The 24,621-nt window shown below is 32.0% G+C and overlaps 1 protein-coding gene across 1 annotated transcript in view; it reads right to left on the reverse strand.

The window, feature by feature from the left end:
• The window catches only part of NKAIN (Sodium/potassium-transporting ATPase subunit beta-1-interacting protein), an 83,639-nt gene extending 60,770 nt beyond the window's left edge, over nucleotides 1–22,869 (reverse strand). Inside the window, exons 1-4 of the mRNA XM_075377564.1 lie at nucleotides 22,626–22,869; nucleotides 18,161–18,298; nucleotides 12,178–12,258; nucleotides 1,788–1,991 (exon numbers count right to left, since the gene is read on the reverse strand). Coding sequence (XP_075233679.1) covers nucleotides 1,788–1,991; nucleotides 12,178–12,258; nucleotides 18,161–18,298; nucleotides 22,626–22,679 — 477 coding nt within the window. The 5' untranslated portion in view covers nucleotides 22,680–22,869. The remainder of the gene's footprint in view (nucleotides 1–1,787; nucleotides 1,992–12,177; nucleotides 12,259–18,160; nucleotides 18,299–22,625) is intronic.
• Nucleotides 22,870–24,621: the final 1,752 nt, after the last annotated feature.

Here is a 24,621-nt window from a genome sequence, read left to right on the forward strand (position 1 = left end):
TGTCAAATCTTTGTCATCCAAGTCACTGTTTAAGGCGAAGAAAAATAAAATAATTGATTGGAGCTAAATCAGTGCTACAGAGTGGATGACTGAAGAATTTCCAATGAAATTTTTCCAGTTACTTCATTGTCTGATTTTTCATATGTAGTCAGACGTTGTATAGCCAGACATAATTTTTTATAGCCCAATTTTTCAGTCAAAACTTGATAAATCAAGACTGTAGTGGCACAGTGAAGCGCCAGTTTTCTAGAATTTTTTCACCAACTTTTTCAATCAAATCTTCCGTTATTACCAATGGCCAGTTCCTATGTTTTTCTTCATAAACATTTGTTTGCCCTTCTCAAAATAATTGGTACCAATGTCTTACTTTAACATCACTTGGACAATTAGGCAGCAAACATCACGAATTTGCTTGAAAATACATGATCCCTTGGTCAGTAATATTTCTATAGTCTGTTCAAAATTAATGATCTGGTTTCTATTTTGTTATTTCCCCTTGTTATAAATGTACACTAAATTTTCCTGTTTAAAGATTTCATAACTTCTCAAGAAAATGTTCATTACGTTTATCATTTTCATCATTTTTTTTTTAATCATCTTTCATTCTCTCTGCCCAACACTGATATGCACTGGTAAGTACAGATATTTTTCAATGCTCTTTTCATATTTCTTTTTGACCATAAATGTTGGTATCACTATCATTCAGATAATAGTCTTATTTCCTATTAAGTAAATTGAACACATGGTTATAGTGTTGTAAGGCTTCAAACTCGAGCACATATAATTTTTACGTCAACAGTAAATGAACAGTTATTTGACAGTAAAATACTTAAGCGAAGAATAAATCGTAAACAATGAGACAATAATAAACCAGCAAATTTTTGCAGTTAATAGAAATCAAGATATGTCATGCTGCTTTAGAATTCATAATCCTGACTAATTTTGATAAAGAACTTCAGTAAAGCTTGTACATGAATGTGATTCATTGTATTCTCGACAAAACTGCCAGAAGAGATGAGACCCACTGCTACTCTTAATAAAAAAGAGCATTGCTTTTCCTCTTAGCTGCATAACATCAAAACAATTTTGTCAGTTCATATATAAAATCAGCCAAGTAACAATATATTTCATCAAGAAATGGCTCATCTATCAATGAATCATTGTTAGAACAAATAGCAGGTTTCAGACAATTATTAGCAGGAAATATATAATCTAGTTTAAAATTTGGTGCTCTTCTTGGATTATCGTGTAAGTCTATACAGAACTGAATCTCTAAACAACAAAGAATTACTTTCTTTCTCACTTGTTAATTTAAATACTAGTGTAATCTCTCAACTTTTTCATCAGAAAATTATAAAAAAACAAAAAGCTGTACCAAGTAAAAAAAAAAGAAAGTGAACTCAAAGGTTGTATTGTGATTCTGCATCATCCAAGATTGAATCAAATTATAGTTACATAATTCCTGATCACATTTGAATCCCCACATTATTTAAATACTTTGTTTGAAATCTCAATTAATAATAACAGTGTTTCAGCAATGTATAGACAAAAGAAAATAAACAAATATATTACTTAATTTTTGTAAAATTATTTAAAATAATTTAATTTTTCATCAATTATTAGTAACGGATTGATTTAATAGCATCATCTGAGATTTGACACAAGACAAGTCCAGCAACCGCTGAAGTGCATGAATTTGTTCATGGCCTATTTATAGGCAGTACAATCTCAAATTAAAAATAAAATATACTTATAAAACAAATAGTGTACATAAAACAACTAATTACAGCAAGAAAAGCATGTAAAACAGCTTGAAAAGCTTCTAGATGATGGTAATACACAAAGCATCCTGTAACAACATCAGGACGAGGAGGTCTCCAGGGTGTCTCTTCTAAAGAAGTCAAATTACCAAGGAAAGATGCCTTACAGCCAGGTCCATTACTCTCCCACCAGCTAACACTTCCGGTTCCAAGATTAAGAATATCAGTGTTCTGTAATTCATAAAATTACAAATTTTAGATCAGTTCAAACTGCATAAAAAAATGTATACATAAAAATCTTAATTCTTCTATTCATTTCAAACCACTCACTCACTGTTGATAGAAATTCATTTTCTCCAAATCAATTTATCACACAGGAAATCATATCAATATCTTTTCTCAGGAGAGACAAATATAAAAAAATTATTTAATTATGATGGAGTCTTCCAATGAAAAATAATCTCTCCTTCAATTAAAACTCCAATAGATATTATTTTTGAAGAATCTTATGAAATAAAAAAACTGATCAAAAATTCATTTAGGTACATGGAACATTAGAACACTGGCAATTTAAAGAATTTTTAAACAAAAATATTGGATTGTAAAAGGATTTGGTAGCAATTTATGAATATAGATAGAAAGAAAAATAATACAAAAATAATTTAATAAAAAAAAAACATTTTATTACTAGTCAATAAATGAAATAACAGAAGAATTTTTAACATATAAATTTCAGAAATATAAGTAAAGAATGAACTCAAACGATGTTCTATCAATATGTTTGAACATCAACATTTTGATATGACTAGTCAAGTAGAAAACCTTATGAAAAAAACTGTCAAAATTTTGGAATGAAAAGAGAATACGTGATGGGGTGATAAGAATATTATTATGGAAATGGGTAAAAAGGAAATAATTCTTGACAATTTAAGACTGGAGAAAAGAAAAAAAGAGGAGAAAAATTAATGGATTTCTGCAGAAAGAAAAAGCTAACAATTATGAATAATGTCTTACTGAAACCACAAAATAAGTTACATTAACAGAACACACCTAGAAAAGATCACAATATATTACAATTAATGATAGATATGTTTAGTAAAATAAATGAATAAATGTGTTTTTTTATGTGTATATACATTATGGCATGTTTTTCTTACTGCCAAAAATGAGAATTACTTTTCAAGTGAATCAGAAAAATAAAAAGGTATGATAGTCTAGTGAACAGAGAAACAGGATTTGGAAAATTTTAATTAGAAAAAAAAAAGAAGAAATTGGGTCAAAATTTAATTGAAAGAGATGGGATTAAATGAGAATGTAAATCATCATCTAATGGCATCCACTGATGCGAATTAGAAAAGGATAAAGGAAGGGCTATGAAGGCAAGAGAAAATATTCTTGGATATATAAAACAAATAAGAAACTATTGAAAATAAAATCAATGATAAGAGTAAGTGGAAGAAATATAAGAATTTCTATATACTCCATATATACTCACACTATCTCTAATATAAGTATCTCTATATACTCACACAGATAGAGAACTGGAAAAAGTTGTACGATTTTATGCAATTTATGATAAAAGAAATATAGAATGTGATGGGAAAGGAAGGAAATGGTTTCGCAACAGTTTTTTTAAAGATTGCAGAGATTTAGAATTGAGAACGATGTTTCAAATAAACTTCAATGGATAATACATATCAAGAAACTTTATTTAATAGAAGAAAAATCTATAAGATAACTATGTAGAAAAAATAATAGTGCCTGAACAGGGATGAAAGCAAAGGAAGTCAACTAGAGTAACTGAAAAAGCATTAAAAAAAACTTCTAAATATGAGTAAGTCATTAAATAAACAACCCACTTGTATTTTTTAAATGCACTAATAAATGACTAAAGGAAATTACAAAACAAAATAACTTAGTATATAGTAATAAAGAATTGCCTGTAATAATAAAGATTTTATTCTACGTATGACTAAACTACTTAAAAAGCAAAGTACAAATAAGTGTAAGGAACTATAAGAACTTCATTCCTTAAATAAATGTTTATATTACTATTAATTTAAGAATTCCTAAGGAAAATAACTGAATAGGTTAGTTAAAATTAAAATAAAAGTCCAAGGAAAGACATAGCAAAAGAGCAATTTGGATTCAAATAAGATGTGGATACCAAAAACATTAAATAAGAATTATAAGAGATATATTGAAAAAGGAAAAGAAATATGCAAGTGTTTCATTAATTTGGAGAAAGTGTTTTAGTAGCAAACAATAGTTCAGGACTGAAGCGATAGAAGTCTAATAAAAGGAAAAAAATAAAAGTAGGAAAATTAAGACAGAATTGATTGATTTCAAATGGTAAAAGGATGCTTATTAGCAACCAGATGCAATTTTTATTAAGAAAAATTTTCTGTGAAAAACGGTTTTACAATACAACATAATTAAATAGTGTATATAAGGATATATACACTTGCATATGATGATGTGTTATCTGACAAAGCTGAAAATTTTCTGAAACAAAATAAGATTCAATCAATAGCAGAGAACTAAACTGATGATAAACAAAAGCTAGACAATGATAGGCGATGAATAAATAACAGTATTATTAATTGAAGAGAGGAGCAGAACAAGTAAATGAAAACGAATGTCTGGGAAACAAAATAAACTAATCAACAACATCTAAGAACAGGATTAATAATCATAATAGTCAATCGTATTTGATCTTCTCTAGTTATTTCCTGTGAGTGTAACTTCTTTTTGTGGTTTCTAAAATAAAAGGAGATTATTCATAATTGTTAGCAATAGTAAAGGGTGATAAGACCAGAATTACCTGCAAGGAGACATCAATGAGGAAAAGAGATATTCTGTAGCAATACAGATAAAAACTTGAAAAGACTACTTAAGAGCTATATTTGTAATATTTTAATATAAAATAAAGATTAAGTAATATGAATACTGATAAAACCGAAAACCGAGCACCCAACCACAGGTAGTTTTACCGGCGGCAACGATGACGGTGGAAAAAGGAGAATCACCTAACCCCACACCAACAAAGTCTAAACCGGCAATAGTTACAAGAAAGGTAGAAGCAAAAAAGCCGAACAAGCCTGCTCTGCATGGAAAAAAGGCAGCCGAACAATCGGCAAAATTAAAGAGAGCGGGTGCCAAACCCACGACGTCTGGCAAACACACCAAGGTCCCAGAAGCCCCACGCTCCACAAAAAGGCGTTAACGACTCCCGGCCACTCCAGCCGCAAAATAAATATAACCGCAATCCCGAAGGAGAGTTACGGCAAGGATTTCTTGTCACAAGTGACAATTAAAGATGTCCTACCGGAAATTCTAGCAATATTACCCCGCCTACTCCAAGCAAAATCTCTTAAGGACTGCAGTCACTCCATTATAGAGTGCCTCATGAACCTGCTATCTAAGTATGGTTAGGCAAACACAGACTGCTACAGTGGAACGCCAATTCACTAGACGGCAGAACTTTGCCGTCTTGCAGAACTTGGCCGAAGATCTACTAATACTGTTGTAATTACAGACGTAATACTGTTGTCTGAACGCAAACTGACCATTCGGAATTACTTTACGTATAGGACGAATAGGCCAGTACGACCCGGAAAAAGGCAGATAGCTATACGAAAGGGCACGAGCACGCCAGTTAGTCGTCATAGGCCCCAAGGTGCCCACCTTGGTTCATCGAACGGGCAGATCGAGACCTGATGTACTCGATATCGCAATCATGAAGGCGGTAACAACTCCAGTCATGATTGAAACGATAGAAGACCTCAGCTCAGACCACTCTCCTGTATTATTGGAGTTGGGCCAAGTAGGGGGCGGCCGAGAACCCCCCGACTATACCCCGAAGGTCAGTGAATTGGAGAAACTCCAACGGGATTACAGACCAGCGCATCCTGAACTCCTGACCACACCGGAGGAAATCGACGATACGGTCGAACGCGTCACATCGTCAATGACCGAGGCTCTGTCAAACAGCTCTACGGAAAAGACCACGAGGCCTATCCGTAATAATCTCCCACCTCACGCCTCTGATGCTATAGCAGAAAACCGCCGACTGAGGAGGAGATACCGAATTACCCTGTCCCACGATGATAAAAGGGCTTTTTATATTCAAACGGACAGAGTGAAACAGCTGCTGGCATAACATCAAGAGGATTCGTGGAATGAATACCTCGCCTCGGTCTCAGATGATCACTCTTCGGTGTTCAGGCTAAACAAAAAACTTCGAGAAGGAAAGAAGCCCCGCCATCCGGTTGTGGGGCAACGAGGCCTTTTGGCATATTCGGAGGCGGACAGGGCGGAGGTTTTCGCCGACATACTGGAGAACCAATTTATTCCAAACCCCCCTACCGCCCCGAACGACGACCACACAACTGAGGGGGAGTCCTTCCTCGTAGATTATTTCGCACAGGTGGAGGACGCCCCACTAGAAATAGACCAAGTCACTGAGGCGGAGGTTTCCGCTACAATCAAAGCCACACGCCCCGACAAGGCTCCGGGTGTTGACAGGATCGGTGCCCGCGCATTCCGGAATGTTCCACCCGCTCTTTTAGCGACCATAACCAACAATATTCACGTCAATTTTGTACGCTGGATATTTTCCGAATTGCTGAAAAACTGCAAAGGTGGTATGCCTACCCAAACCTGGGAAAAGTCTGCTCTTTCCCCAGAATTACAGGCAATTTCCTTATTACCAGTGTTGTCAAAGCTATTCGAAAGGATTTTCCTGGAGAGACGTAGGCGACATTTGGGAAAAGGAGTACGGCCTGAGCAATTTGTGTTCAGGGAGGGCCACTCGACGACCCTCCAACTGGTTAAAATAATCGACAGTCTTGTCGGAGGCATAAATAGAAAAGCGGTAAACCGTTTTTCTAGATGTGGCTAAAGCCTTTGACAAAGTTTGGCATAGCGGCTTGCTGTATAAACTCGCAAATACGACGATTCCCTGTCGCTATGTCAGATTGATACGGTCTTTTTTACTAGACCGACAATTTGTTGTACGCGTGGTGGGAACATTCTCCTCTACCAGAGACGTAGCCGTTGGAGTCCCCCAAGAAGAAGTGCTTTCGCCGTTCTTGTACACGGCCTACGTCAACGATACGCCGCTGTTGGAAGGAGTCAAAACAGCTCTACACGCAGACAACAAGGCATATTATTCTGAATCCGGAAGTGTAGATTACGCGATCGAGAGACTCCAACGCCAACTGGATCTAGTAGAGCCGTGGCTCGATATGTGGAGAATCAAGGTCAACGGTGAAAAATCGGTGGCAGTGATGTTCACATACAAGACACGTGCTCCAGCCTGGCAGCTGGAAATCTCAGGAGAAAATCCCCTTTGGGAAACCAGTCAAGTACCTGGGAGTAGTCCTGGACAAACGGCTTACCTTAGGAGAACATGTTAAATATGTGACCCAAAGGGCAAAGGCCGTCAGGGCCTCACTATACCCAGTACTGAACAGTGCCAGCCCATATTCACGTCAACCAAATTGCTCATTTTTCGGCTATACGTCCTGCCAATTCTAACATATGCATGGGGGCTTTGTTGAACTCCACGCTTCAAAAGAAATTAGAAGCCGTCCAAAATATACCGTTGCGGACGATATTTGGAGCACCGTGGTTCGTCAGAAACGTCACTCTTCGCTACGATGCGGGAGTACACACCGTATCCGAGGTGGAAGTGGCGCAGGCACGCAGACTGTTCGGGAGAGCGGCCGTGTCCGAACACGGCCATCTCCGGGAAATCTGCCAAGAGGACCGTACTCCGTACTGGTATAAGAAAACGCAATAATTTCGCAATTAAATTTTGTTAAAACTATAAAAAGCTAGACATCACCCCACACCGTCTCACGAAGAGACCACAATTTCATTTAGTCAGCATATGCGACTCTCTCCAGAGAACGGGGTGCATTTCTCCCTCCAAATAACTAGAGTTCTGGTAGGTGCACTCCTGCTAGCCCATAGGTGCTGGTACTGAAAGTACTTCAGCGGATGGGCTGAAGGGGAATCACGCCAGGATTACTAGGCTCAAAAGCTTAGTCTATCACGGTCAGAAACATTAAATAAATTACACCGTGGTCCATACAGATAGGAACGAAAATTACCAGATCCATCCATAAATAAAACTTAAAATTTTCAACCGCCACTAAATAACCAATGAAATCCACCCGATAATAGAAAGATACACCAGCATGGGAGATTGTCCAGGCTCTGTGATCTGTAAGGAGAAATATTGAAACTCCCGCCATTCTTGCGTTTCGTTTCGTTCCAAATTAGAGGATAACTTCAAGAAGCATGAAGGATAAAACAAAATACTGCAGTGAACAGAGAGAGATGAAGGTGGAATGGACATGCCATGGCCCTCCTTCATGACAATACATAGAAGAGGATTCATCATATGTCAGTCTCACAATGATTGCAAATGCTGTTTTATTTCTATTACAAATACACAACTTATTTATGTATTTATCAATTACAGTCTTATGTACAATTACAGTTCTTTTATGAAGATGCGAAATAATATTGTAATAAATAAAGCATAAATATAAAACTTACAAGTACTAAATTGCAGTACTTTTAAACTATTACTATCTCCTTCTTAATCCTGTTCCTAAAATATTTCTTTAACAGCCCTTCAATACTAAACTGTCACATCAGCACCTGCTCACTATTGAATCAAGAATGCTTGATTGAAAAGGGAAACTCAACTTTTGAAGCCAACAGAATTGTGAAAAAGTGCTACTTATAAGTGAGATGATCTTTCTGTATCATTAATAATCTTGTTCACAAGATAACCAGTCTCACTAAGCCGGTTTGAAAGTATTTTAAAAAATACTTGAAAAATACATTTTGTCACAATTTGCGCCTGCATCAGTTATCTTAAACTGAAGATTTTCCTAAGTCTCACTGATTTTAATTTTTTTTTACTGATTTTAATCTTAGCATCAATAGAATGATTACCCAAAGAGACAATTTAACACTACATATAAATGTGTTTATTTTGTTCCTAACGTGGGCTTTAAATTTTTTAATTCATCACATCTTAATCTATTTATTGTATTTAAATACAATCCCACACAATAACAAACAATAAAAAAAATGAAAATGATTAAGTATTTTGAGAAAAATTTCTTGTAAGCAAGAAATTAAAAATTAAACAACGTTTAGTAAAAATATTTTAGTGCTAAATGTTTTTGTCACTTTTCATTCACAATGTATTAAGGGGGGAGAGTATGCCAAAAAAAAAACTTTTCATGCAGGATAAGGATGGTTCATTTTTTTCAAATACATTAGAAGCATAATGAAGAGTGTTTCCTGAAAAAAAAATCATATTTTTATCATCCTCTTACCCCCCTTTAAGGAGAGAAGGTAGAAAACAGAGCATCATTCAAAAACCCATAGCTTGGGCATTATTTAAAGTTACAAAATTGGTCCGAAAACTAAAATAATTTTTTTTTTAATTTTCTTATAAATTTTGTATTTTCACAAAATATTTATATATATATTTTAAATTTAGATCAGTACTACACATTTCCTGTGAAATCCTATGTCATGTACATGCAAGAACCACTAGAACACAATTTTCTGAATAATTTAAAAAATAAATTATCAATTTATTTTGATTAGAACTTAAGTTATGATTTTTTGAGTGTCAACAAAACCTGAATTTTAAAACTTTCGGAAATAATCAGTCAATTTAAGGTAATATTTTACTTACACAGTTTTCTTAAAACTCTCCTGCCCCATACAACATTCCTTCAGCCGATTTCTTGGATTCTTCTCTTTTTAAATTTTTAGGCGAAGTCTTCATAGAAGAGCTATCTGGATAAAAGAATTTTTTTTTTCTCTTGACATCACAAAATCTTGCTATAACAGCACTCTTTTTCCCCAGATACAACTGCTTCTTGCATTGTATTAATGATAAAACCAGTGCAATAGTTATACTCACAAATGCCTTAAGCTACATCAGTTTCAATTGTTCGTTTTGACACTGACCTCATTTTATCACACTGCCTCAAAATTCTGCTATAAAAACTTTCATTGGCATTCTGGGTAAAGCTTTTAATGCATCTCTCTAACAAACTATTTTCTGTCATTCTTTGGTATATTGAAGCAATATGTTTTAATACTTTTAAACTTATAGGTTTTAACACTGACCTCATTTTATCACACTGCCCCCAAATTCTGCTATGCAAACTTTCATTGGCATTGTGGGAATAGGTTTTAATGCATCTCTCTAACAAACTATTTACTGTCATTCTTTAGTATATTGCAGCAATATGTTTTAACACTTTTAAGCTTATAGGTATGTGAATGTTATCATAATGTTTACCTGGCTTCTCTTTGTTAGCGAGTGCATGATTGTAAAAACACCAGCTTTCAGCACCTTCTGGATATTTATTCATTGGTTTTTCATCAGTAGAAGAACCATGAGAAAGTGTTGCTAAAATATCTCTCTTCACTGTTGCTACAGCTTTGTCAATATTTTTGGTTATTGCATTACGGTAATATTGCGTTAATTTTAGAATTGTGGATTCTTTTAAGCTACCATGTGATTTTCTATCTAATGTAATTTTCTGCGCCTGGCAAGTTTTTACAAGGGTTCGTAAAGCTGTTCCAAGTCTTTTCTTTTAGAAACATGGTTCATCTACTCTTCTTTTGTGATTATGGTTGTAGGACCATAAACATTTAGATCACATAAATGACCAAAAACTTTGGAATCTCCATCACTGATTATCGACAAGTACCTAAATTTAAATAGGGCAGATCATCTCCATAAAACTTTGGCAGCATGAACCTCCATAGCTGGTGAAGAACCAGTAAAATTTTGTTGACATTCTGTTTGATGGCCTTGGTACCAAAAATTATATTCGGCACTATTTTCACCCACCTGGGTTATTGCAATGGCACAACTGATATAAAATTTTGACACTACAGTAAAATCTATTACTAGCCCTGTACCAATTTCAATCACACATCCTACACCATAATTTGAAGTGAAACCACACTCATGCCAACTTGCATCAAAGCTTACGGGTAAATCTAACACACTAGTAACAGTTATTGTTGGATCTTGTTCCATGTAATACTAACAAACTTGCTGACGAGCCTTAGACAAACTTTTTATGGAGTACTTTTTTTAAATTTTTGATAAAGTAAGTGAATTTTGAAAAAAAAATTTCCCTACCCATGGGTATCATATTCATTACCACACAAAATTGCTCTAGAGTTGTGTAACCCTTACCGATTACAATAAAAAGTTTCACAACACGGCGATTGATATCATAAGCAACATTTATTTTTTGTAAAGATGAAACAGTGTTCACATCCTCTTCACAGTTTTTACAAATAATTTTAATATTTTTGGCAAAACCTGAACAATTATCAATATTAATTAGCAGTGTTTTTGAAAGACAAGTTGGAAAATAAAAACATCAAGGACTGCAAGCATACTTTATCAACAAGTGTATATTCATGAACAATGTCATCATGAATATGCACCACATTCTGAACAAAATCAGTAATTTTTCTACTTGGTACATTCAAGTATATAAGACCGGGTACAGAATCACTTTCCAATTTATTTTTTACTGTCCTAGCATTTCTTTGCAGCTAAGACAAATGTTTTTTCATTTTCACAAGATTTTTTCCGCAAACAATATTTATTCCCCATTATAAATCTGCTACAAGCCTACTTATTCAGTGCTATTATAAACTAAAAACAGTGACTTTTTTGTTTGCTAACTGACCCTAACATTACACAATTTTTATGGTAGTCTTAACCTTATGGTATCATAACCTAAAAATTGTACCGATATGATTTGCTTATAAACAGTAACTAAACTGACAATTAACAAAAACTACTTGATGATATTATAAATAATAACTCATATCAGAAAATTAACACTAGCAGTTAATAAAATAAACAGATCCGTACAACAATTTTATTTAAAAATCACAAACACTTTCATATAACCTACAAAAATAAAACAACCACCTGTATGATTTCATTTCTTTTCCAATGCTGTACTATAGCAAAGCCTGTAGAATAAAATATGTAAAAATGGTTTTATTTTATTATATTTTTTGTATTAAACATAGAAGAGAAATAATTACACCAATAAAAAATACACATTTGAAAGATCCAAAATGAAACAATTTTTTTTTTCTAATTTTTTCCTGTACTGCCCCTTAATTAGTACAACAATGTACTTCATCTACAACTTAGTTTCTTTCTAGAATTTATAATAAAATTTTTATGTTAATTTGTTTTTTCAGAAAAAATATAATGAATGATAAATTATTTCAAAACTTTCAACGATACAAAAGAAAAAAGAAAGTAATGAAATACTAAAAATTAAAACTAAGAAACTATTAAATTAGAAATACAAATATTACATACTCTATCTAAAAAGCCCACACTCATGTAAAAACACATGACAAAAATGTTCCAACCACACCAAAGGACACTCCATATAGTATACTGAAACAAAACACTCAATCAATGCATAAAAATGAATAATACTTTATAAAAATTAAACTGTATATTTAAAAAAATCTTAACTAGAGAGTTATATTCTAACGTAAAAATTAATTTATTCCAGTACATATCAGTTAAAGCAATAAAAAACTAACTTTAAAAAAATAAAATGCAACTCATTTTTACTTTCTTGTATGAAGTAAAGGAAGTATTGTGATTGCGAAAAATTTTGGTTCAGATTTCAACAGTAATATCCATTTTGACCATCCCTCAATCCATTTTGATTAGTTTCTGCATGACGTCTGTACATATGTATCTCACATAACTCAAAAATGATTAGCCAATTAATTTTGGATTTAGGAACATCTAGTTGTTCTCTCCTTTTGATTGCAATCTACTGGACCAAAAGTGTCCAAAAAAGCCCAAAACCCCAAAAATATGGATTTTGGACTTTTTAATTGCAGTTATCATTGAGAGCTTTTCAGTAATATATCATGTGATACTTATTTTCAATGATTCCAGAGTTATAGCCAACTAAAATTTTAATTAATGAAATATTTGGATCTTACGATGGGAAGAAACATCGGTTCAAATCCAACTTCACCTCTTTTTTTTTAATTTAGATGTATTGATTTGTTAATTTATTAACCTCCGATTGCAAAAAATTTTTTACAATAAATAATAATTCAATATATAATAATATAATATATATATACACACACACAAGCGTTAAGTCAATTATTATCCGCAATATAGATATACATTTTATTGCAATACAAATAGAAAACTCACATGTACATCATTTTTCAACATAGTCCTCTTGCATTTCAACGTACTTAGTCCATCGTTGCACAAGCTTCCTGATACCCTCATAAAAGAAGGTTTTCGATTGAGCTGTGAGCCAGGAATGCCTTCTTTCACTGTTTTATCCGAGGTAAATCGACGGCCCCTTAATGCCTCTTTGAGTGGACCAAACAAGTGGTAGTCAGAAGATCAGGACTATACAGAGAATGAGCCAGTACTTCAAAGTTGAGTTTCTGGAGCGTTTCAGCAGTGTGGGCAGCAGTATGTGGACGGGAATTGTCGTGCAACAACACAACACCTTTCGTCAGCAGTCATCGGTGCTTCAAATTGCAGGCTTCAGCTTTGCAGTAAGCATCCCACTGTAACACGGACTGTTTATTGTCATGCCCCTTTTCTCATAATGTTCCAGTAATGGGTCTTGTGAGTCCCAAAAAAACATAAGCATCAGTTTTCCTGCGGATGGTTGGGTCTTGAACTTTTTTTGCAAGGCAAATTTGGATATTTCCATTCCACACTATGCCATTTACTCTCCAGCTCGTAATGATGGATCCATGTTTCATCACCAGGGATGATTCTGTCCTGTTCGTTACCATAGCGATCCAAATGTTTTTGGCAGATGTCCAAGCATGTTTGTTTATGCATCTGTGTGAGTTGTTTTGAGACCCATCTTGCACAAACTTTATGAAACCCAAGTCTGTTGTGGATGATTTTGTAGGCAGAACCGTGACTAATTTGCAGACGATGTGCCACTTCATCAATAGTTAATCGTCTGTCTAAGAAAACCATGTTGCGTACACATTCAATGTTTTCCTCATTTGTGGCGGTAAATGGTCATCAGGCTCCTTCGTCATGTGTAATACTTGTGTGACCATTTTTGAATTTTTCAATCCACTCATAGACACTCCGTTGCAGAAACACACTGTTCCTGTACTGTACCGAAAGTCTTCAATGAATTTCGGCTCCTGATACACCTTCCGACCACTGAACGTTGCTCTTCTTTGGTGCAAACAGAAAATGGAGCAGCTATGGTTAACGGCAGGACAGTGATAATGGAACTAATCTAGCAGCATCAAACCTACAGACATAACAATAATTAAACCACGAATGCGTCATCTACGCAACACAACAGTACTACCAACATAAACAAAAAGATAATTAAATTGCGGATAATAATTGACTTACCTTCATATATATAAATATCATAAGTCATTAATAAAATAAGATTTTATGTATTTTTCATTTTAAAAAATGGGTATGTGTAATTTAATAGGTGTACAAGGAAGTCATGTGATGTCCACATCAGATTTTTAATGTTAAACACTGAACATGAAACCAGGAATTGCCTTCATCAGATTTCAATTAAAGTATTAAAGCAATGAAAATAACTATGATGACCATGATTAAATAGAATAATTAATTTTTAAATGACAAACCAAACCAAATTTAAGCTTAACATTTTTTTTACTTAAATTAAAATGCTTTCATCATTGCTTTTGTAATTGCTGTTGGTGACAATATAGCATCTGTCTTGCATGGCAATTCCAGCTGAAGATATTAGCAATATTTTTTTGAGTAGGAAAAAGACGTGATAAAAACAAAAAAAAACCAGGTGATCACGAGGAACTCCAGTATAAAATTGTAAAAATGTACACTACTTCTAAGAGTCTAAACGCCTTAAGAGGTAAATACCAATAAATTGTTTTGCCAATTAAACGTTTAAAAAATGGAGTCAAGACTCCTAAATGAAGAAGAAATTGGGCAGTGAATGACATAACACCATATCTACATGAAGTAGATAATTAGTACTTTTATCAGAAAATTGTTCCTGTAATTTAAACTCAATTTATATGGCAGGCCTCTGTCTAATCTACCAAATACACTTCAAAAGAAATATTCTAAAAAAATTATTTTTTCTATACACTAAAATTTACTTTGAAAAACCACACATTAAGTTTTTGTGTAATAAAAGAGTCGGACAGCTACAATTATTGTAATCGTCATTTATTCTTGAACTTATTTTATAATACATTTATTAAAAGACCTTTCCATCCTTTGGACCTTTCTGTTATTATTATATTTCAAATATAGTAATGACTCTTGATAATATATGTATTAACCAGAAATCATCAGTCATGAGGTAATAGGTAATTGTTGATATAGTTATGAGGATTTTTATTGATTAATTCATTTTGTTAACTGCTGATATTTACAGTTGTAAATAATTACAACTGTAATTTTAAAATTACCAAAAATGTTATTTCTTATAAACTTATGACTACATAAACACTGTTTATATAAACAATAAAACTACTACTTAATACATACAATCTCAGATACTGAGAATAAGTAAATAATTGGAGAAAAATATTACTTTTAATTCAAATTTTCTAAGAAAAGCAAAAATTCTGTACAATAATCTTTTTTTCATTCTAAAGTCAATTCAAAATTACTTCAATAGTACAAATACAAGTTAAATCTAGGGAATAGAACTAAGGCACGCACAACTTTTAAATAGAAACTTTTATACTCGGCACAAATTTTTCTGAAGAACATATTTCCAGTTTATTATTTAGACATGACAATCACACTTAGTTAAATGTTTGGTACTTAACTTTTTCCTCATATATGAAGGATATGAGAGACATCTCTAAAGTAAAGACTGGGAAAGGCTAGGAAATTTCTCTCCTTAAGGCTGGCGAACCCATATCGTTCATGGCCACACTAGTAATGTTAACACTGCATTGTTGTATATAAGTTGTTGCATTGTAGTTCCTTTGATTACATGTGAGTTACTACGTTATAAAATGAACAAGAAAATCGATGCTGCCATCGACTGTGAAATATGGGGAGTCATATGTTTTTAAACCATCCAAACATTAAACCAGCTGAAATTCACAGGCAGTTGGTTGCTGTGTATGGTGATAATTTAATGAATGAAAGAACTGTCCGAAAATGGTGTGAAAGGTTTAAAAATAACAGAATTAATGTACATGATGAAGAATGTTCGGGGAGGCTCTTGATAATCGCAGAGGGCTTGTTGAAACACGATGATGAAATCAGAAAAAATCATCGGTCAATGATTTCCAACCTTGTCCTTTTTCCTGATGTTTCAAGAGCTGTTACTGGTCACACTGTTCATGACCATAGGCTTCAAAAAGGTTTGTGCATGTTGGGTACCACACCTCTTAACAGAACGTCACAAAAAATCCAAATGGGATCTGCTTTGGAATTTTTGATGCGCTATACAGAAAAAGGTGATGAGTTCCTTAATTCAATTGTTACCAGTGATGAAACACGGATTTTGTATTACACGCCGGAGAGAAAACGGCAGTCAAGTGAATGGCATCATCCTGAATCACCAATCAGACTAACAAAGGTCAAGCCACAGCCATTTGGATGCAAACTGATAGCCACATTCTTTTGAGATCAGTTTGGCAAACAGCTAATTGATTTCATGCCACATGAAATGACTATAAATACAGAAGCCTACTGCGAAACTCCATCCAAGTTACAGCGTGCCATTCAAAATTGGCGATGTAGGTGGCTGAGGTGACTGACAGCATCGTCCTGCTGCACAATAATGCACATCCAAATGTTGCAGGTCTGACACGTGATTTACTGAGAACACTTGGATGGGAAATTTATGATCATCTATCATATATCTGGACTTAGCTCCTGAATACCATTTGTTTGGGAAATTGAAAGAATTTTTGAGTGGTAAGGACTTCACAGGTGATGATGAACTTAAAAATGCTGTTAATCAGTGGCTAAATGGACTGGTGGCAGAAGAATATGATGAGAGTGGTGTATTGCTACGATAAATGTCTTAATTTATGTGGCGATTATATAGAGAAGTAGTATATGGTATGTAGTTTGAGAAATAAAAAATACTTATAAAGTTTCCAGAATAAATTTTTTTACAATGAAATGGTCTTTACTTTAGACATAACATCTCGTACTTATATTTTTTTTATTCTTAACATGCTTCTTCATCTAATATCATACAATGCGCAACAATTCATCAATGTTGTCGGTGTATAATCATGTTCATTGTTTGAATTTTGTTCTCAATAAAAACCCTAAAGGTGGGTAATTTTTAAACATTAACAAAAATGTTTAATTAATGCTACAAACAACACTAATCAGTCTATCTTCTCATAACTTTACATTGTTTTATTATACATTATTTACATTATACTCTCAACTGATCAACTTCTCACATGTTATATGTACATAAACAATCATATAAGTAAATTTTATTTTACTCCACAGGTTTTAATTTTCTTATTAAACAAAACATAAAACAATACAATAATACAATGGTGTTCACTAATCCACCACCTGAACTTCATGCAGTCAACTAAATTCTAACATCACAGATAAAAGCTGGTGGAGGATAATAACTTTAACAAATCTGCAATTTTAATGAACCATTAGTACTACTAAGATTACAAAAATAACATTTTTTTCCATTAACTAATTTACACAAATAAAAGTCATTAGTGATAATGAATACCACATCATTGTAAGAGCATTTACTGTACTTCTAATAAAAAAATAAAAAATTGTGCTCAATTTATTCATATATAAAAAACAAAAAGTGGAAAACATTACAGAATTCATGATAATAAAAAACACTAAATTATTCTAGAATGCTAAAAATATCAATAAATTTACTTCATACCAAGAGACTCCATATGGTCTGCTGCAAAATAAGAAAAATATTATTAAATATTATTTAAAATGTACGACTACATGAAAACAGCTAAATGTCATGAAATGATTCAAGGTTTAATTAGGACTTCAACTATTAAAGATAGCAAAAACGTATCATAGAAACACGGAACAAAACTTTAATTTAAAACTATTCTTTTATTTCATAATGAAAACAACAATTAAATGACATGAGCTATTAAAGTAAATCAATTTCAAGCACAAAGAAACAAATATTTTGATGCGTAAAATGGTTTACCACAAGAATAATTTCTACATTAGAAACTAAATTTCAACCTCTAAATCCAATAAACTTGGCTCACACAATCTCTGCCTAAGAACAAGAATATATTCACTCTAAAAAACATTTGAAAATTTAAATACTTACAGCAATTGTATATTTTGCTCTATACTGGCATGCTCCAAAAAATCCAAATATAACAAATATAATTTGAAAGAAGTTAGCTAAAATAGGGCCCCACATGTAACCTAAGAAATCGAAAACCTGACGCCAAAATGTACATATCTGAAAAAAATGAATATGTAAAAATTTGTAATAATTTGATTATCTACTTACAAAAATACTAAAACACTTAAATACATATGATAATATTTTTTAATGTATTTAAAAAATCTCCTACGGGATATCTAAATGTAATAGAAAAACTTAACACCATACCATTAGAAAAATACAAAGAACTCAATTTGCAACAACAGTCCTTAATTGTGATAAATAACATATGTTACTTAATAGTAATAATAGCCATAAGATATTATTTATTTTCAATGGCAAACAAAGTTAACTAGAAAAAATTTTGCATTGTATAATGTAACACAATTAATAGCATTATAATACAATCCTGGTTAGGTTGAATTATTTAAAAGCACAAAAAAAAATTTCATTTGCCAGTGAAATGAGGTTATATTAATATTTCTAAGGTGCTACATGAGATAAACTTGATAATATCTAATGTTTTTTGATCTGAAAAATCAAACAAAACAGGTACCAAAACTATCTCATGTAGTATTCATGATATCCAACTTAGAACAGACAAATTTAGTGCCAAAACACATTTTTACATCTTTTTTTTTAAAACTGAATGGTTCAATCGTAACCTCAAATTTTGCAACCTTAATTAAACTCGTTTCCTGACATCATTGCAATAGTGAAATTTTACCCAGTAATGTATGTCGGGTAACAATATAATATTCCATTATTAATTTAATATTTCTCTCTCTCTCTCTGTATGTACATGAAATTATATATATATGAATATGTCGATATATAATTCAAGAGAAACATCTTAATGAAACTGATTAACAATATTGTGGTAATTGTCAGATTTTTGTTTGCCACGGAAACTTTTACAAATGTCTTTAAATGAAGCCCAAGCTGCACTTTCTACATTATTTAACATTGAATTAAACATCATCTTTGACTAACTCTCTTATTTGAGGACCAACAAATATTCCTTCTTTAATTTTTCCTTCACTTACATTCGGAAATTTCTACCTGATGTACAAAACTATTCTTCTTCATTGCTTTTACAAAATTTTTCATTAGTCCTAACTTGATATCGAAAGCGGGTAAAAATATTTTTTTGGGTACAAAGGCTCATGAATAATATTTTTCACATTTGGAGTTAAGTTGTTCTGTTTCTTCCATTCTTTGGTAACATAATGTTTATCTCTAGCTTGGCTGTCCCATTTTCAAAGAAAACATATGTACTTAGTATAGCCGAACTGCATGCCTAAGAAAATAGCTATAACTTTCAAATCACCACATATGTTCCAGCTATGTTTTTTATAATTTATTTTTTCAAGAACATTTTTCATCACATCTCTTTCAAATTAATACCATAAATGATTGGTATCAAAGGATATTTGTTACTGTTGTGTAATAGAACCACTTGGGCAAATCTATGAAAAGGTGCCAGACCTCAGGTTAATGAACTTGTCCTGCAACAGAACAACATAAGATCAATATTTGTGCAATAAACCAAATTATTTTCATCAATAAAGTACTGAGAAAGTTCTTTTTGTTGACTTCGAAAGTCTGAATTTTTTCTATTTTTTTGAAGTAAATTCCAACCTTGCAGTCTTGATCCTAAGAGTTCAGCTTGGTTATTTGATAAATTTAAATCCTTAACCAAGTCATTTATTTCACCTTGTGATATAAAATGTGACTTATTGGAAGATAATTCAAAATCATTATTGTCTTCTTCAGTACTGCTTGATTCTTCATCACTGCTTTCGAAACATACATTCACAGGTGGCTCAGGAACTGGAATAATTTCACTGCGAGGTACAGGCCTGATTGCAAATTGCACAGAAGAATGATATTTTACAGTATGTTTAGATTCTTTAGAAATTCCAGACAAACTTGTTAAACAAAAGTAACAATCGCTTACATGAACCTTTAGTTCATGCCAAACCATTGGTACACCAAATGGCAAAGCCTTCCGTGTACCTTTCAGCCATCATCATAAATATAAAGAACAATTAGTATATACTATATGAGAAGTCCAAATCTTATGCTGATCACCAATTTTACACTGAAAGCACAAATGATATGCTTTTTTAATTAAGGTGTAATGGCTTTTCTATTTGATTTTATGGTAAACTTACCACATACATAACAAAAGACATTCCACATCACACAATTTCAAGGCATTATAACACTGCATTGTTAACAAACTTAGAACAGCAATAAGACTGAACAAAATTAATTCATTCCTACGCCCAGTACTTAATACAAACAGCACAGCTTTGTTTTCAGCTACATGTTTTGACCGGCATATACATGATTAATTTTGTCCATGATGGCTCACTCTTCAATATTAGATATGATGTCATAATATACAACTACGATATGATTTAATTTTTTGTCTAGTATTCTTTATTTATAGCTTACAAATCATGTTAAAAAAGTTAAACAATAAAAAATGAGCTAAAAAAAATACTTGGATTGATTATCTCTAATAGTTTCTGAGATACAATCTTTTTTCAACTGCTGCAACCTTTTTCGATTACCCTATATATACGCTGTTAGTTTTCTGGATGAATAAATAGATGAAAATACAGAATTTAGTCGTTAGCCATTAACCACAGCATACTTAGAAACCTCTTCTTACGGTGAAATTAATCTCATTGTTATTGGAGCTCATTATTTTCCAGACTCCCACTACTGAAGGAATGGTAAAGTATAATATTGTAAATGGCATCAGTTTGAACTCTGTGCTAAAATAAAAAAATAATTCATCTATACCACCACCTTCTGTTTTCTTAAAAAATATTATAGATTTATGTCATTTAGCTTTCTTTACTAGATTTACTATCTCTAATTTGAGCATATCAGACAATAAATCATTTTTCCCTTGCTTAGGTACATATGAAAATAGTGTAGAATGGTTTTTCCAAAACCATGACGTGATGACAATACATACAATCTTAAACTGGTGGTAAAACATTGCATTTCTTTTTTATTTATTCTTGGTTTCAATTGTTAGGCTATTCTATTCAAAAATGTTTCTTGCAAGTGGTGTGCTAATCAGACAATTCTTCAGTTAAAATTTAAAGAATCTGTTTGGTCATGCATTCAACTATTATAAATATGTATGTTATATGAAAGAAAAACATAAATGCATAGCACGAATATCCTAAACACCACTACACTTCTTTTTTATCCTGTTTAGCCTCCAGTAATTACCTTTCAGATAATACTTCAAAGGATGATATGTATGAGTGTAAATGAAGTGTAGTCTTGTACAGTCTCAGCCAGCCATTCCTGAGATGTGTGGTTAATTGAAACCCAACCACCAAAGAATACCGGTATCCACAATCTAGTATTCAAATCCATGTGAAAATAACTGACTTTACTAGGACTTGAACACTGGAACTCTTGACTTCCAAATCAGCTGATTTGGGAAGACACGTTCACCACTAGACCAACCCAGTGGGTTAACACCACTATACTAGAAACACTACTACTCACACTGATAATCTTTAATACATTATTACACATAAATCTATGTAAAGAACAAAATTACAGAAAATTTTTTATTTTTTTAAATTGCTACAATCTTTTCTGATGACCTGTATATATTATGCCGCTACTTTTCTGCACAAATAGATGAAAATATTTAGTTGAAATTTAATAGGGATGCAATTTTAAGGCTACCAAGGCAATGGGCAAATGGAATATGGTTGAGATTTGGCTAAAAGAAACACTGATAGGTCATAATGAGCCCGGGCAACTATTTCCGATCTTAATTTCTACTACTCCTTTTGATCAAAATAAAGGTTGTCATTGGTCATATCTATTAATAACCGTTAATTTCTATTTATATTAGTTGATATTATAGAACTAGTTAATTTTGTTTAAATTCACATATTATCTCATTTAAAAAGTAATTTACAACAAACAGAGAACTGCATAAACAATTTTGTTTTAATTGTCTTCAAATTTCATCCAAAACGAATTGACTGCATTTGCAATCAATTTTTGATTGCATTTAAAACAGTCAATTTTTTTTAATTTATAGAAATACATATCTGTTTACAGAGTAAATAAATTAAAAAATATTCTAAATACAATTAGCAAAATAAGTCATACACAAGTAACCTACCTGATGACTAAACATTATAAAAACCCTGTATAAAATTAAAACATAATAATGTTTGCAAATAAGCATTACTGGAAAAATAATTCTACTTATTTTCTCAATTCAAACATTGAATAATTAACCCACAAATTTAACCTTTCAAACACAATTTACAGTAAACCTCACAGTTTTATACGTTAAATACGCACGAGACCAGATACTACATTAATATTAGGGAACAATACTTACCAATTGAAGAATACAAACTGTTAAGAGGAAACTTCTATTTGAACAGAATCCCATGGTATTACAATACCACAAGGCTTTACGAAAATAATCTTATTCATAGTTTGATAATAGAATTAAAGATACTTAAAGCAACTAATTTCATTCGAAACAATAAAAATCACGATAACCAAAGCTAAATTAGTCATCAAACATTCCTCGCCTCAATAACCTGCAAACAGCGCAAGCACAACCGCAGCGTACATTCGTTTGCATACTAGAAAACAAAACAATATGTTCGCTCCTATTGGTAAAACTTGAAACTAATTAAGAACTAATACATAATTCAACACCATTGAATATATTAACTCATTTTAACATCTTATACGATTTTTAAATAGTTGTTCTATTTGGTTAAAAACATTTTTATTTAAAACAAATACTTTAATAATAGCTTCGAGATGTCTACTTATGAACAATAATAATAGACAACGTTTCAAGAAAAGACAAAATACACTAGCGCCAAAAAAATTTTATTTTATTTTTCATCCGCAGAAAATCTAATTACTTAAAATTTTAAAAACAAAAAAGAACAAAATTATATAATATAAATCCAGAAGCTCTCATTGACTTATTAATTCTGATTCGTAGATGATTAGAAAGCTAAAATTTAACAGACTAGATAGGAGATATTTAAATTTAAATACAGTAAAATTATTTTGATAACCTCTCAATATTAATCAAAATAATGGTTGAAAAAGGAGACTGAGCTCGGAAGGCGTAAAAACTTGAAACTGCGTAGGTATATTTTGAGTGTAAACCATTGAGCGTTAACTATTAAGAAATTACTACACTGGTCGCCATGAAGTTGGAGCTTGTGTTTAAACTATTGTATCAGTTAAAACAAATCGCGCAATAAAAATAAAGGTATTGTCGGAGAGTGCAATTATTTTTGCGCTAATTGGATTTGGCAGATTTTTGTTACCGTCATTTGCTTGAAAATTAGGGGCGTGAAAAGCGGAAAACTATGATATTTTGCACTTTTTTGAGAACGTTAACTTAAAATCAAAATTATAAAATTACCAATTAATAAAAACTACAAAATTAAAATATAGTAAATACAAAATTAAATTAAAATATAATAAATTACTCTTAAATAAATTAATTATTATATAAAATCAGAATCGATCAAGATAAAAACTTTCTACTTTTGGAGGTAAATTAAACGATTGTTTCTCAATAATTATAATTAACATTAGCCCAAAGCTACTATCATTTAAAAGTGCAGAGCATTTTTTATGAGATAACCTTATCTTTAGTCAATAAATATTTATAGAAAAAAGTACTGTTGTAATCCCTGAAATAATTTGAATAAGAGACTGTATTTTGAAAATAAAGTATTTAATATTAAGCTTTTAATTGAGGTGGGAAAGATGTGAAACAATCATTCAAAAATTTCAGTCACAATTAGTAATTGAGAGCACGTATCCTGTTCGTCGATATACAGACCAGCGACACAGAGGCATGGTTTAATATTGCCTTTCACACAGTTTTATCAGATTACTTTATACTTCGTTGATATTATAAATTATAATTTTTGTAAATACTATTACAAATATAAATACTATTTTTTTTTTAAGTTTTAGGGACATCAAATGCTGTAGTCATTAACCCCTTTCTAAATAAAAAAAAAAACAAAATTTCTTTTCCTTCGCTATAAAAGAACACTAATGACATACATGTAGAATACTAGTGACATTTAGTCAGATACTAGTCTTGTCAAAAAGAGCTTCTAAAAAAAGACTTGTTAAAGGTTATTGAAATTCCGAAAAAAGAACATAAGAGTGTAAAGGCCTTTGCTATTTTAAAAACTTTCAAATCATTTCTTACTAAATTTTATCAAAATCTATAAAAAAATAAAACACTTCACTTTCATATAAAAATTAAAAGAAACATTGAAAAAATTCTTACACATAATGATGTGGGTGTAAAAGGTCCTTGCCACTTGAATATCACACAA

The sequence above is a fragment of the Lycorma delicatula genome, chromosome 1, assembly GCF_047948215.1.
Source record: "Lycorma delicatula isolate Av1 chromosome 1, ASM4794821v1, whole genome shotgun sequence".
Taxonomy (NCBI): domain Eukaryota; kingdom Metazoa; phylum Arthropoda; class Insecta; order Hemiptera; family Fulgoridae; genus Lycorma; species Lycorma delicatula.